A 16,546-nucleotide genomic window follows, 5' to 3' on the forward strand; every position below is an offset into this window, starting at 1 on the left:
CCCACATCCCCCCCACCCCCACAAGAATCATCAGAATCCCTGGGCTGGACCAAAATGGAGAAGATTAATCCGGGAAGTCACCAAACAATCAAGCGACTTTGTCAAGAACATGCAGAGGCAAAGCTGAGACATCAGAGTGCACAATCCTCCACCCGACCATCCAAGCAACACCTGCCCCCACATGGCAGAATCTGTAGATCGTGCATTGCACTTATCGGTCATCTCTGAACCCATTGAACTAGATCCTCGATCCTAAGAGACTGCCTAAGAAGATTTTCTCATCTAGTTTTGTATCAGCAACAAACTTGGATATATTACCATTAGTCCCTTCATCTAAATCAATAGATTGTTAATAGCTGATGCCCCAAAGCTGATCCTTGTAGCACCCCACTAGTAACAGCCAGTCCATCTGAAAATACTCATTCCTATCCCATTTTTTGTCCTTTAGCTACTCCTTTCCCCCTCTCATATTTAATCACCTTTTGAGTGTGAAAAGATCTTAATGATTTACATGATCTTGCATTGCCAAGATTTTCCAGCACTGCTGTTTTCTAAACATTTCCTGTTGATCTTCTAGGAAACCCGATTCTAATGAAATGCATGATCTGGTAAAACTGATGACTCGGACATTAAGCATGGATTCAAAAGATGCCAATAGAGAAAATTCAATGCTTGTTCCAACACCAGAATTCAAACTACAGCGAAAGTATAGAGATACTCTGATTCTTCATGGGAAAGCTAAGGAAGATCCAGAGGATTTTTGTTTCAACGATTTTCCCGCTGGTCTGTAACAACCAGAAACACTTATTCATACTCAAATATTGTTTATTCCATAAGTGAATTGAATGGATGATTAATTTAAAATTTCAGCTTTTCCAAATGAAACATTTTCAATTTTAGAATTTTATGATGCTGAGATGTAAATAAAATTAAAAGTTGACCTCAGTTTACATTGCTGCAGTATATTTCAGATTACCAAATTGTTAAACCATTTCTTCTTTATCATTATTTTTAGAGATTTTATCTGTACCAGAGAAGATCAAAAGAACAATTCAAGCTCTACGAACAGATGTTGTAAAAGGATTAGGAGTAAAGCTTTTGGAAAAAGTATATAACGTTATGGAAGATAATGATGAACTCAGGAGGGAGGTTGGTTCCCTCACCTTCTATATTCATTGAATTATTAATTTGTCTTGAGGATCAGTAGCTAATTACTTAACATTGGTCTCATTTATGTAATACTTTTAGGAATGCCTACAGGAACACATGGGTGAAGATTTGTACCAGAATTACAGTATGAAGGTCCAACAACTAAAGTTCTTTGAAGATAATTCGAACTTTTGACTGCATGGTGCCGAAAACAATTTAATGGGTTGGTTCAATTTAAGAAGTGCCTTGTTAAACACTGATCAGTTAAAATGTGTCCATCACAGCTGGAAAACTCAGTTGTCCAAATGCATGCTGGCACCTCTTGGAGTTCTTTTAACTTTGTACCATGCAATTGATGACAAAGAAACTACACAAAGGATCATGAAGCAATGGACACTGTGCCTAGCCATGACATCTTTCAGTTTGTGAATTAAAATGACTATTACATCATATCTTTACATTATCAACTTAAGGCTGTTGACGAAATATTAGATGAACAGTTAAATATATGTTTTGTTGATATGCAGTTGATGTTCTGTATTGCAAGATACCTATCTCATACATAGACAAGCAGTGTCTATCACAGAATTTACTACACCTTTGGCATCTTAATTGGATCCTTAAATTATGTTTTACACTAAAGTGCTAAACATATTCATAGCTCAGTTTGAAACAATTGCAGTTAGTCAATTTATGTCTGTGTATAACCACAAATTCTGTTTCTATAAATTGCCCACAGCATATTTTAGAATGTGCTTTAAGGGCATTTTTTTCATGCAGCTCCAAAGATACATGACTTTAATACCACCTATTTCATTTTCCTACAATTTTCTAACCTCCTAAATTTCTACTGTGATACAGTTTTAGCTATTTGTTATCTCACAGTAGCAGCTGTTCTTGGTGAGCTTAAGAGTGAGTTGCAGAAAGATCCTCAAATAAAATATGCACACTTTCCATTGGGGTTACTAGTTGCAATCATGACTGCTAATTCTGGATGATTTTCCTTTTCTAACCCAGGGGGTTGAAGCCACTTTAGCACTTTTTGACACCACCAAAATGAGATGAAATAACTCAAGCAAGAACAAATTCAACCATGGACACTCCTCATCTGTATGGTTCACGGGGAGATGGTGAAGAAATGGTAATGTCTCTGGGCTAGTAATCCAGAGGCCCAAGCTATGGTTTCAGATCCCACCATGGCTGCTGGTGGAATTTAAATTCAATTAGTAAATTGGAATATAAAATTAGTCTCAGTAATGGTGACCATGACAACTATTGATTGTTGTAAAAACCCATCTGGTTCACTAATGAGCTTTAGGGAAGAAAATCTGCTGTCCTTCCCTGGCCTACATGTGACTTCAGACCCACAGCAATGTGGTTGACTCCCATCTGTCCTCTGAAATGGCCTAGCAAACCATTCACCAAGGCCAATTAGGTATGGGCAACAAATGCTGGCCTTACTAGCGACTACCATATACCATGAAAAAATTAAAAAACATATTGAACAATGTATTTTCACAATCTAAGCTTGCCTTCTAATGCAAGGTCTATAATTTAAGGTTTTGTGCTCACAAAAACAAATACCCTGCGTATTTTTGGAAATATTGACTGTGCAAGACCATATGAATCAATGAGAGTTTTATGCTTTACATTTGAGAATTTAGAAACATAGGGAGGAAAGCGAGAAGGGATATATCAATATGCACATCAGTTCAAACAGTGGGCAAACCAGACATATTGGTATTTGTCATGAGAGAGGAAACAAGTGAGTAAAAATTCATATCAAGCATTTTCTTTCTATATACAGGAATAACCTGGTGTAAGCATTTGCTTAGTTCTTTCTATCCACTGGTTTGTGCTTGAAATAGGAAATAATTTCCCACAATAACAGTTTCAACTTCAACCTGACCAATATCGTACAGAGGAAGATAATATCTGATCCATGTGCAATTTGTATTGAATCACAGCTTTCAGACATAACTACAAATATGACTTCTCAATTAGGTTTGTTGTATTGTTTCTTTAACTGAACTTTGTCTAAATATGTTCAGTCATAAACATAGGATTTGTAAACTTAGTTATATTGCAATATTTGCTAGAGGAATAATGTACACTTTTCAAAGTAAATTGAATGTAGTTTCATCTGAGTTTCCTACAAGCTATAACATTGCACACCTTTGAAGTCTGTTATCCAATTGATTTCTTAATGTCATAGTTTAGTGATTTAAAAACAATAACTATAGAGCACTGGACTCCCTACTCGAGAAAGTTGAGTTCAAGTCTTAATTTTGACTAACTTTACTTTCTGCCTTTAAATTTGTCCATCTCAGATGATAGGAGTTGGAAAGTGTTTTTGAATACAGGTTGCCTAAAAAGTGTATCTGTTTATGTTTAAGCAGAATAAATTAAGTTTATTATTCCATTTTGAAATGTAGTTGAAGTTATAAAAATTTTTTTAAAAAATCATTGTAGATGTGTAATTTTTGATTGCTTAGGAACACTGACATTTTGTCACTTCACACAGTAAAAATTCTTATGGCTCCCACATTGTTTGCAGGTCAGTTAATTGGAATCAAGTTAATTTTACATAGTTCACTGGATTCAATTGAAGTCATTGTACAAATGAATTTTCTTTATTGCTTATATGTCTTATACTTCTAAGTTTGAAGCCTACAAAAATTAAACATTTGACAGTTTGAGAAAATAGCAATATTTGATTTGAGCAATAGAACAATGTGTTTCATTTTAAGAAGCTATTGGTTTTGATTATGGTCTGTCAGAATGTAAGAATGAAAAAGAGGAGCATTTTTAAATCAGTTTTGTTATATATCACTTTTTAAAAATAGTTGTATGTAGCTCTTGAATTATTATAGCTGTTGGAGATAATTTTTGGTTTTGTCAATCAGGTTTGAAGACTAAACACCTGGTGTAACAGTCATTCTACAAGTTAAATAGATTTTAGAATGCTATGGTATATTGATATGTAGTTTTACAATATCTGGCCATCTTAAACTGCTAATTTAAATACTAAAATTGTTTAATTATTTTGGTATTTGTCAAATTATACTCATCAACACTAATTCTAGTCAAAATAGATCATACAATGGTTACAGAAGGCCATTTGGCCCATTTAGTTTGTGCTGGTTCTCTGCAAAAGCAATGAAGCTAGTTCCATTCCCAAACAGTTCCGCAAAGACTTTTTTCCCCTTCAAGTATTTGTCTAATTCCCTTTTGAAAGCCACCATTGAAACTACTTCCATCACTCTTTTAGGCACTGCATTCCAGTTCATAACCACTTGCTGCGTATAAGTTTTTCCTTATGCCACCTTTGGTTCTTTTGCCAATCACCTTAAATCTCTGTACTTTGGTTCTGGATCATTTTGCCAAATAGAAAGTTTCTCTTTACCTACTCTCTCTACATCCCTTATGATTCTGAGCGCCTCCATCAAGTCTCCTCTCAACCTTCTCTTTAGAGAAAACTACCCCAGTTTCTCCAATCTGTTCATGTAGCTGAAGTACCTCATTCCTGGAACCATTCTTGTGAATCTTTTCTACATCCTATCCAATGCCTTCACTTCCTTCCTAAAGTGCAGCACCAAAAATGGGACATAATACTACAGTTAAGGCCAAACTAGTTATTAGTAAAGGTTCATCATAACTTTCTTGCTTTTGTACTCTATGCCTCTATTTATAAACCCCAGGATCCTGTGTGCTTTTAAACCACTTTCTCCATCTGCCTTGTCATCTTCAACAATTTGAGCACATATACCTCTAGGTCTTTCTGTTCCTGTGCCCCATTTATAAAGTTTATATTGCCTTTCTTCTTTCCCCTATCAAAATATATCACTTTGCACTTTTGTTTTAAATTTCAACTGCCACATGTCCACTCATTCCTCCACCCTGTCTATGCACTCTTGCAGTCCATCACCATCCTCCTCGGTATTCAGTACACTTGCAACTTTTCTGTCATCTGCATTTTGAAATTGTGCTTTATGCAAGTTATATATCTCAAAAAAGTTGTTCAGTACCAACCCCTGGGGAACACCACTTTTTCAGACTGGCGTATACCTTACTCCAGTCTGAAAATACCATGTTCACCCACTATTGTTTCCAGTTGTTTAACTACTTTGTATCCATTGCCCCTTTTATCCCATTGGCTTGTCAGCAGAGTTGAAGCCTATTACATGACACTTCAAAGCCTTTTGAAAGTCAGTACACACGTCAACTCTTCTGTTATCTTGTCAAAAGAGATGACTGTAAACAAATCCATTAATAATGCAGGACAAAATTATTTCTAAAAGCTTCCCTATCACAGAGGCTGAATGAAGTTATGATCATCCCTTATGGACATCCTCTGGATCACAGTAATGGAACAACAGCATTCTATGCAATCTAAAAGATACCTTCATTTTCTTACCATCAGAAATTGTGTAAGAAAAAGAGATTAACATAGTCCAGTCTTTATTGACACAAGATTAGCACAAAAGAAATGTCTTTCTGCATCCAAAAGATTTACCAATGTGCTTATTTTTGTCATAGTCTATATAAATGAGTTAAACTTATAGTGCATTTCATGACATCCAGGCTTCCCAAAGCACTTGCAACCAATTTAGTTTTTATTTGAAGTGTACATATTGTAATGTAGAAAATGCAGCAGTTACTTGGCACACAGCAAGGTCTCAAACAGCCAGATATCTGTTGTAGTGACATTGCTTGACCAATAGAACTCCCCTCCTCTTATTTGAAGTAATGCCACCAGATTCATTTGATTGCACTTGTCCTGGCATTGGGAACCTCTGTGCCCTGAATCATTACCTCAAACTTACCAAACACAATTCATTCTGATTCAGCAATGTTTATTAAGTCATGAAATAAAAATTGGCATGTGGCTGTATACAGAATAATTTGACATTATTTATGCTTTTTTGGCTTCTTGACACATTCAGTTTGCTTTTTCTCCTCAGTCTGTAGCTCTGGCTGCCAATTCAATGGGTGGTTACGGTACATAGGCCACGGCGGGAGGGTTAGCTGAAAATTGTATTAGGTAAGAGTAAAAAAAAAAGCTACTGTTGCACATATTCAAACATTCAACCAGAACTGATACAGTAAAATAGCAGACAGACAAGTTAAACTTTAAAATCATTTTAACTTGCTTCTAACTAGTCCGACCTGTGGCAGACAAAAGCAGTGGTGATGGTATACAAGCTAAAACTTTATAAACGATCTCAATCTGGGTGACAGTCTTTTTTTTAAAAAAGGAACCATTATTGTAGTCAGAGGTTTTATACATAGTTTAAAAATCTTACAAATCAATGTTTCTAATATGTAGAGGAGACAGTAGCTAAGTAGAAAAAAACTGACTATTTCAGCTTCAATTATACTTCCCTGAAAATATTTATTGCATTTAATACAGATAATCAGTAAACAAATGATTATTGTATACAATAAATACACAAGTTTAAGGAATAATTATTCTAATGAAATTTAAAATGCAGTAATTTTTGCCAATGTGTGCTACTTATAAAAAGTAATTGATACTTTCAGCAAAGAACCATTGAATCTTAAGACCATCTAAGATTCAGGGTTTTCATTCAACTCTCACCCCAACCCTATAGGGAGCTAATGCATTAGCAAGGCAGATGAATAGATGAGTGAAGAATCATGCAAGTTAGGAAAGGGGCAGGAAAATAATGAAGTGTAGGCAGATGAGGTTTATGTACATGACAACGCAGAAAAAAACTGTGGAAGAAATAAATGAAGTTCAGGGAAAACACAGAGCTAAAGGGAAAAGACGTTAGCTTGGGCCAAAAACGGACTGCAGTTTAATACAATTTTTTTTTAAATAAGAGATAAAGTGCACGTGGTTTCTTTGTGAGTATATGAGCCAAATGAATAAGTTACATGTTACTTTCACTAATGGCAGTCAGGTAGCTTTAAAAAATTCCTGAATGTGCATCTTAAAACAGAGTTGCCAATCTGACCAATTTATTAACAGCCTGCGAATATATAGTCTAAGATTTTCTCACCACCCTGCCAGTATTCAAAATATTTAGAAAATGATATGAAAAGTTTTTTTTAAAAAGTGGGTATATGGAACTGAAAATCATCAAAATTTGGATTTTAGCTTTGAGGCCAAGTAACGTGCTTATTTTGTTACGGCACAAAAATGATAACAAAAAACTGTGCAATAAGCACTGCAATTACAATAGTAAATTGAAGATTATTTCTATAACTTACCAAGCATGAAATGACAAAACCAGCCAGAACAATGTAAACAGTCCATCCAAACTGCTCAATCATGTAACCATATATGAAGCCAATAATCTATCAAAGAAAATAAATACTGTAATTTCATATTAAAGACCAAACTCTCTTCAATTAAAAAAAACATACTTACAGCAGATGCAACAATTACTCGTTGAAAGGTTTGCTCTGCTAATTGTTGTCCTTTGTAGTCCTGTGAAGAAAGAAAACAAATTATGTAGATTGAGCAAATTGACAAGCCGCATTATGTAGCCTTATAAACAAATGCCGCAGTATAAGGTTTTATTTTAACCCAAGATAACAGTTTAAAAGTCAGTTTAACTTAGTTTAAAAATATGCATTTAATCATTCATCGTATTATGAAAAATTAAGCTGAATATATTAAACAAAACATAGTAGTCAGATTTACAAGATTGTCATAATGCAAATGTTCTGGGCTCAGCACTATATCAAATTACTCTAATCAGACCAACGGAAGCAAAACTGCCTCCACTGTATTAGTGGTGTTTGAGCTTATGAGACAAAATGGTCATACTTATGTTTTCACTCCATAAAATACATAATTCAACTAAGCGGGTACAGATCAGGATGCCAAATGTTATTTATTGATCAATGCACAAAAAGGCATGTTTAAGTTAGTGATCTTATCTCGTTTTGGGACAGTGGTTTATTAGTCTACAAAAATATTTTCAAAAACCTAAAATGCACTTTCATATAACAGAATTGTGTCCAAATAGATGAAAATTCATCTGTTGTTGATTGTCTTTGAGGAAAGGTTGAGCCTATGCTAATTTTGAAAAAATGAAAGATAATCTTAATGAAGCATAAGATTCTGAGAAGGCTTGACTAGACGCTAGGAGGATGTTGCCTCTTGTAGGGAGTCTAGAACTAGGGGGCAGAGCTTACAAATAAGGGATCTCCCATTTAAGATGAAGATAAGGAGGAATTTCTTCTGAGGGTTATGAGCTTATGCAATCCTGTTCCACATAGCGTAATGGAGGCTGGGTCATTGAATATATTCAAGGCTGCGTTAAATCCCTTGTCAATCAAAAAGGTGTCTAAGGGTTATGGGGGAGAGGGGGGGGAGAGGAAGGAAAGACAGGAAAGTGGGGTTGAGGCCAAAATCAGATCAACCATGTTCTTGTGAAACAGTGGATGAGGCTAGATGGGCTATATGAGCTACTCCTATTTCTTATGTCTTAATTTGCACAAACCCTGCATTTACAATCTCTCTGTTCTAGCTCCATAAATTAAAACTGTGAAATAAATTGATTTAAATACGTAAAAAAGATTAACATTTCAATAGGATTAAAATTTTTCAATCCTTAATAGCATTTGCTACATAATCATTTTCCATTCTTCTTGCAATTATGCCTTGGTCAATGCTTATCCCTCAATTAACACCACAAACAAATTATCTGATCATTATCTCACAGCTATTTGTGAAACCTTAACTTGTTTCCCAGCAACAGTGGCTACATTTTAAAAGTGCAGAATCTAATGCTTTGCAACATCTTGAGGTTGTGAAAAGCACTAAATCAATGTTAAGAAGTTCTTTTAACATTAATTTTGCTTCTTTAAACTAGTTTACTATCACAAAGTTAAATATTTTCACAGACACACAGTGGCATCAGTATGTGCCATCTGTTAAGACACACTGCAGCAATTCACCAAGCCTCTTTTGATAGCACCTTGCAAACCCATGACCACTACCAGAAGGCCAGCAATACATGGGAACACAACCACCTTCAAGTTCCCCTCCAAGCCACATACCATTCTAACTTGGAATTATAGCTGTGCTCCTTCACTGTATCAAAAGCCTGGAACTCCCTTCCTAACAGCAATGAGGGTATACATACACCACATGGATTGCAAAAGTAATATCAGCACCACACGTCAGGCAATGATTATCTCCAACAAGAGAGAATCTAACCATTTTCCCTTGACATTCCATTAGCATTAACATCAATGAATCCCCAACTATCTATATACTGGGGGGGGGGGGGGGGGGGGGGGGGTTACCATTGACCAGAAACTGAACCAGCCATATAAATACTGTGGCTACAAAAGCAGGTCAAAGGCTGGGAATTCAAGACAGTAACTCACGTCCTGACTCCCCAAGATCTACATGGCTCAAGTCCGGAGTGAAGTCCAACAACACTCAAGAAGCTTGACACCATCTAGGACAAAGTAGGCCACTTGATTGGCACCCCATCCACCAGCATAAACATTCACTCCATCTACCATTGACACAATGGCAGCAATGTACCATCTACAAGATGCAGCAACTCACCAAGGCTCCTTTGACAGCACCTTTCAAGCCCATGACTTCTACCATCTCAAAAGGAGAAGGGCAGCGGATGCATGGGAACACCACCTACAAGTTACCCCCCACAAGCCACACACCATCCTGACTTGGAACCATATTGCTGTTCTTCCACGGTCACCAGGTTGAAATCCTGGAACTCCCTAACAGCACTCTGGATGTACCTACACCACGTGGACTGCAACAGTTCAAGAAGGTGGCTCACCACCACTTTCTCGGACAATTGGGGATGGGCAATAAATGCAGGACTAGCCAGCGACAACCACACCGTGAAAGAATAAAAAAGTTCAAAAGGACGGCACATCACTACCTTCTCCAGGGCAATTAGGGACTGACAAATGCTGGCCTTGCTAGCACTGCTCATATCTCAAATGAATAAAAAAAAAGTTGAATGTTTAATAGACATACTTTACACTTTGCATGTTTCAATTTTTGCATATAGTTCTATATGTTAGAAATCTTACACAACAAACTACTGCAAAGCTTCTTTCACATTAGATGAATGTAAATCATAGGCAATTTTATCATATATTAATGGATTTTTTCGACATGACTCTCATCCTTGACATTTACTTTCGAAAATTGCAGTCAGCATGACCAAGTTAAAAAACTAAAAGCAAGTGAACAGCCTGAAGCTAGTTGTAGTGCTTATCTTTTAATTAGAATAATTTACACTTTATACCTTCAGCAGTCAGCTCCTTTTTTATTGAAGTGAAACAATCCTAAAAATCTTCTTTCAACTCTCTCTACTCCAGAACATATAGATGCCAACAGATGAACAGGCCTCAAAATAAACCTGGGGTTTTCATCTGCAACGTGCTGTGCAATTGAATCCACAATTCATTTCAAGAATAGATAGCAATTAGATCTTCTAGCGTTAAAAGGGACACACATATATTGCAAAATGTTCCTGTATTAAGTGCATCATTTGATTTATTATGGACAAAATAACAGATTTATATAACTTTAAAATCACTAACAGAGGCAACATTTTGTACAGCTGCCCTGATATGACATTATGAAGTTCAATCCAGTGATGATATGAATGGAAAATGTGTTAAGAGCACCAGCATTCACATCAGCAGTTGGAAGACAAAAAAAGAATTTGGGCCAGTTCTTCTGGTCAGCGGAAATGCTATATGCATTGCTACTTACTGCAGACATCATTACGTGCTTAACTTTTTGTGCACTCCCAGACCAGACTTCCAATCCCAGCTGGAGCAACGAAGTGGCTGCACAGCGATTCATGGAAAACAGTGGCCAAGAGGAGTAGCACAGAAGACAATCCCTTTTAATGCCATCAGCTGCCATATTCAGGTAAGTTTTTAAAGGTCTCATGTCTTTCAGTGGGGTGAGTGGATGGATGAGCAGGCCTGGTGAACAAGTAGATGGATGGACCAGACCAGGGGCAAGGGAGGAAGTATTGGGGGTGGTGGGTTGCGCCATTAATCACCAAGTTACACCTGAGGTTAAACAACAATTCTAGGGTAAGTAGCTGGGTTAGTAGCATGCATCTAGCCCAAGTCTCCAACAATGAGATCAGTGTAAGAGACATTTGCAGAGGATTGCAATTATAGCACCTGTGCACGTGTCATGACATCCTCGGGATCCCAATGCGCACCAGCAACTTAAGTTAAGTGCATCGCTGCTCCTGATACTGGAAGGTTTGGCCCATGGTGTTAGTTTCCAGTTAAAAACCTTATACTTCTCTTTCTAGCAGTTCAGTCCCACTATGTGCCCTCTAGATTGAGACAAGTTTAAAACATGTGAACTATTCTGAATTCTGCCCAACAGGCCTAGGCGATGTGACTGTTAAAGATTAAAGGAAGCCCAGGGTTTTTTAAGCTGGAAAGGTGTAAGGTGTTCACACTTGGAGACAATGGCACCAGCTTCAGTGTTTAGCAGTTAGACTGCTAGTCTTCAAGTTCCCAGGAAGGTGTTGAGAATATGAGGATGTAAACAATTATGCTTTAAACTGTCTATTTACTCGGTTCTGTTTTGTGATTTAAAATATAAATTGCCTAAAAAGATAGGGTTTAGTCAATGGTGTTTTGTGTCTGTTAAGGGGGAAGTCTTAACACAGAATCTTGTCATTTAACATCCTGTTAAAAGTTATTGGTATCTACAGAGGTTATTACAAACTCTGAAGTTAACACTTCATTCTATCATCATTGCAATCATAATGGAAATAAAATTTCTGTTTCGACTTTAGAATTATGGCATTTGTAGTTCTAAAATTTTCACCTCACTCATCTTGCAGTAGTTATTAATTAAATCTAACACCTTAATCACACTGCAGTGCCTACAGGTGCAATGTATACCTTGAATGAGAAGGTATTCTTCAAGTAATTTTAGTTTCACAACTTTCAAACATTTTACTCAAACCTGATGTTTAGTTTTAAAGTCTATCTTCTAGTAATTCAAATTTGCAAACTTTGTGGATGATAGTTACAACACTTTCTTCCTGCAAATTCTCATCTCTGCATCCAACACAAAGGATACAGACAAGCTGTTTTCATGACTCCACAGATTCCTTTTTGATGTAAACCAAAAAGTCACTCTTCAAGTTACAAAAGGCATGCTACAGAGTTGCTGGGATTAGCAATACTTATAGTCAGTTCCTACTAAGTTTCCAGTAGATTGATCTCAAGAATGGGAAAAGAATGTCCAAAATTAGCCTCAGTTTTATCTGCACCTCAAGAGCTTGTGGAGCCGTGGGGGCATTATGGTGTACAAATATGCATCAAAATGGACAGACGCAGGTGTCTTTTCCAACTCATTGTCTCATTCTGTGCAATTCAGATTGGCTGCACCCCAAAATTATACTCTATTACTGCTGTTCCATTCTGTAATACAACACATTAGCGGTACAGCAGTCATCACAACTTAAATAGTTGGAGGGTCTCCAGGCTAACCAATCCGTATGTTCAATGCTGACAGGCCTTTCCATAGTGACACTTTAAATCTATTAGGAGACTTCTGTATTTTCATAGAATTTACAACACAAACAGACCATTCAGCCCAACTGATTTACACCTATACTAATGCTCCACTATAATCTCCTCCTAATCTCATCCTATTTACATATCCAGATCCTTTCTCCCTCATCACCTTATCCAGCTTCCCTTTAAATGAAAGACTTGCATTTATATAGTGCCTTTCACAACCAGCAGACATCCCAAAGTACTTTACAGCCAAGTAAGTACTTTCTGAAGCGGTGTCACTGTTGTTCAATGTAGGAAACACAGCTAATTTAACACAGTAACTCATACAAACCTCAAGGTGATAATGACCTAAATAATCTGTTTTTGTGATGTTAATTCAGGGATAGATATAAACTAGGATGTAATGGATAACTAAAGGCAAAATACTGCGGATACTGGAAATCTGAAACGAAAACAAAAAATGCTGGAAAAACTCAGCAGGTCTGATAGCATCTGTGGAGAGAGAGAGAGAGAGAGACACACAGAGACAGAGATAATGTTTCGAATCCGTATGACTCTTCTTCAGATCTGACTGTGCAATGGATAACTCCTTTGGTTTTCTTCAAAATAATGCCATTCGATCTTTTACGTCCAATTCGGAGCACAGAATGGGCCCTTGGTTTAATGTTTCATCGAAAAGACAGAACCCACAGTATTGAAGTGGAGTGCCACCCTCCACCCCTGCCTGTCCCTCCGTCCCCAACCCATCTTCCAATCCCAGCCCCAGCCGTGTATTCACTATACCCCCTGACCTTCCCCTCTCCGATGCTGAACGTTCAGTGCTCAGCGAAGGACTTAGTTTCATACCCCTACGCCCTCACCTTAATGAATTTCGGGCTCGGCATGATGCTGAACTCTTCTTCCGCCGTCTTCGTCTCCGGGCTCACTTCTTTGGGTAGGAGTCCTCTCCCCGTTCAACAGATCCTTTCACCCACCTCCAATATTGTCCCTCCACCTGGACCCCTCCCTCTGGATTCTTACCTTCTCTCGATCTTTTCATTGAGAACTGTCAGCGCGACATTAGTTGTCTCAATTTCTCTGCTCCTCTCACCCATTCTAATCTCTCTCTCTCTCTCTGAACTTACTGCACTCCATTCTCTCAGGTCCAACCCTGACATCGTCATCAAACCCACTGACAAGGGTGGTGCTGTTGTTGTCTGGCGCACTGAGCTCTACCTCGCGGAGGCTGAGCGTCAACTCGCAGACACTTCCTCCTACCTCTCCCTGGACCATGACCCCACCACTGAACATCAAGCCATTGTTTCCAGGACTGTCACTGACCTCATCTCCTCTGGGGATCTTCCTCCCACAGCTTCCAACCTGATAGTCACCCAACCTCGGACGGCCCGCTTCTACCTCCTACCCAAAATCCACAAACAGAACTGTCCCGGTAGACCGATCGTGTCAGCTTGCTCCTGCCCCACAGAACTCATTTCTCGTTATCTTCACTCCCTTCTCTCTCCCCTTGTCCAGTCCCTTCCCACCTACATCCGTGATTCCTCTGACACCTTATGTCACATCAACAATTTCCAGTTCCCTGGCCCCAACCGCTTCCTCTTCACCATGGATGTCCAATGCCTCTACACCTCCATCCCCCACCAGGATGGTCTGAGGGCCCTTAGCTTCTTCCTCGAACAGAGGCCCGAACAATCCCCATCCACCACTACTCTCCTCCGACTGGCTGAACTTGTTCTCACACTGAACAATTTCTCCTTCAACTCCTCTCACTTCCTCCAAATAAAAGGTGTGGCTATGGGTACCCGCATGGGCCCCAGCTATGCCTGTCTCTTTATGGGGTATGTGGAACATTCCTTGTTCCAGTCCTACTCCGGCCCCCTTCCACAACTCTTTCTCCGGTACATCAATGATTACTTCGGTGCTGCTTCATGCTCTCGTCAGGACTTGGAAAAATTTATTAATTTTGCTTCCAATCTTCACCTCTCCATCATTTTCACGTGGTCCATCTCTGACACTTCCCTTCCTTGACCTCTCTGTCTCAATCTTTGGTGATAGACTGTCCACCAATATCCATTACAAGCCTACCGACTCCCACAGCTACCATGACTACAGCTCCTCACGCCCCGCTTCCTAAGGACTCCATCCCATTCTCTCCGTCGCATCTGTTCCGATGATGCTACCTTCAAAAACAGTTCCTCTGACATATCCTCCTCCTTCCTCAACCGAGGTTTTCCACCCACGCTCGTTGACAGGGCCCTCAACCGTGTCCGGCCCATCTCCCGCGCATCCGCCCTCACGCCTTCTCCTCCCTCCCAGAAACATGATAGGGTCCCCCTTGTCCTCAATTATTACCCCACCAGCCTCCGCATTCAAAGGATCATCCTCCGCCAGTTCCGCCAACTCCAGCTTGATGCCACTACCAAACACATCTTCCCTTCACCCCCTGTCGGCATTCCGTAGGGATTGTTCCCTCCGGGACACCCTGGTCCATTCCTTTATCACCCCCTACTCCTCAACCCCCACCTATGGCACCACCCCATGCCCACGTAAAAGATGTAACACCTGCCCCTTCACTTCCTCTCTCCTCACCGTCCAAGGGCCCAAACACTCCTTTCAAGTGAAGCAACATTTCACTCGCATTTCCCCCAACTTAGTCTATTGCATTTGTTGCTCCCAATGCGGTCTCCTCTACATTGGAGAGACCAAGCATAAACTGGGCAACCGCTTTGCAGAACACCTGCGGTCTGTCCGCAAGAATGACCCAAACCTCCCTGTCGCTTGCCATTTCAACACTCCACTCTGCTCTCTTGCCCACGTCTGTCCTTGGCTTGCTGTATTGTTCCAGTGAAGCCCAACGCAAACTGGAGGAACAAACCTCATCTTCCGACTAGGCACTTTACAGCCTTCCGGACTGAATATTGAATTCAACAACTTTAGGTCCTGAACTCCCTCCTCCATCCCCTTTCTGTTTCTTACCCCTTCTTTTTGTTTTTTTCCAATAAATTATATAGATTTTTCATTTTCCCCACCTATTTCCATTATTTTAAAATATTTTTAAATCTTTTATGCTCCCCCCACCTCCACTAGAGCTATACCTTGAGTGCCCTAACATCCATTCTTAATTAGCACATTCAATTAGATATATATCAGCAACATCAACACCTATGTGTTCTTTTGTTCTGTTGTCTGTGACATCTTTTGATGATCTGCTTCTATCACTGCTTGCTTGTCCCTACAACCACACCCCCCTCCACTTCTTTCCCCCACCCCACCCCCACACCTTAAACCAGCTTATAGTTCACACCTTTCCTATTTCTACTTAGTTCTGTCGAAGGGTCATGAGGACTCGAAACGTCAACTCTTTTCTTTTCCGCCGCTGCTGCCAGACCTGCTGAGTTTTTCCAGGTAATTCTGTTTTTGTTTTGGATTCCCAGCATCCGCAGTTTTTTGTTTTTACCCTTGATTTCTGTGCTCAAGTAGTGGAATGGGACTTGAACCCACAACCGACTGAGGCAGAGGCGAAAGTGCTACCTGAGGATGGTGGTCCTTAAATTCATCTTTAAGGGAAGGTGGATAATGCAACTGAAAGGGTTAAGGCCGAACCCTCTCTCCAAATCGCTAAGGAACAAGCTGCCAACCTTAGTTTCCCACCAAGCGGTAGGACCGCTCACTCTCCCCAGACCCACGGTGCACTCATTTCCACTTACCATATGGGTAGGGAACGACTTTAGGTGGGAAAGCATTTCCGAAGCTGCAATTTACCGTCCCTGTCCAGCCTACTCCCTCCCAGCTGTACTGCTCCTTCCAGAAGGTTCGCCCACACTGTTGCCCGAAGGGTACGCAATCACTTTTCGTAGGACCGTTC

General features: G+C 39.4%; 2 protein-coding genes across 7 annotated transcripts in view; one reads left to right on the forward strand and one right to left on the reverse strand.

Moving 5' to 3' along the window:
• Nucleotides 1-3,694, forward strand: part of nek4 (NIMA-related kinase 4) — a 56,082-nt gene extending 52,388 nt beyond the window's left edge. For 3 of the 6 annotated variants that reach the window (XM_041192716.1, XM_041192717.1, XM_041192719.1), the window contains exons 14-16: nucleotides 578-783; nucleotides 1,016-1,149; nucleotides 1,249-3,694. In XM_041192716.1, coding sequence (XP_041048650.1) covers nucleotides 578-783; nucleotides 1,016-1,149; nucleotides 1,249-1,344 — 436 coding nt within the window. In that variant the 3' untranslated portion in view covers nucleotides 1,345-3,694. Of the gene's footprint in view, nucleotides 1-577; nucleotides 784-1,015; nucleotides 1,150-1,248 lie in introns of those variants that run through there. The other 3 variants (XM_041192718.1, XM_041192720.1, XR_005943640.1) reach the window with 2 other exon arrangements.
• A 2,294-nt stretch (nucleotides 3,695-5,988) lies between these two features.
• Nucleotides 5,989-16,546, reverse strand: spcs1 (signal peptidase complex subunit 1). Its single transcript, XM_041192723.1, has 4 exons — nucleotides 16,389-16,546; nucleotides 7,547-7,606; nucleotides 7,387-7,473; nucleotides 5,989-6,177 (listed from the first exon to the last, which is right to left on the reverse strand). Exons 1-4 carry the CDS (start codon nucleotides 16,422-16,424, stop codon nucleotides 6,061-6,063), a joined length of 300 nt encoding a protein of 99 aa, XP_041048657.1. The 5' UTR covers nucleotides 16,425-16,546; the 3' UTR covers nucleotides 5,989-6,060.

This window comes from Carcharodon carcharias, chromosome 7, assembly GCF_017639515.1.
Source record: "Carcharodon carcharias isolate sCarCar2 chromosome 7, sCarCar2.pri, whole genome shotgun sequence".
Taxonomy (NCBI): domain Eukaryota; kingdom Metazoa; phylum Chordata; class Chondrichthyes; order Lamniformes; family Lamnidae; genus Carcharodon; species Carcharodon carcharias.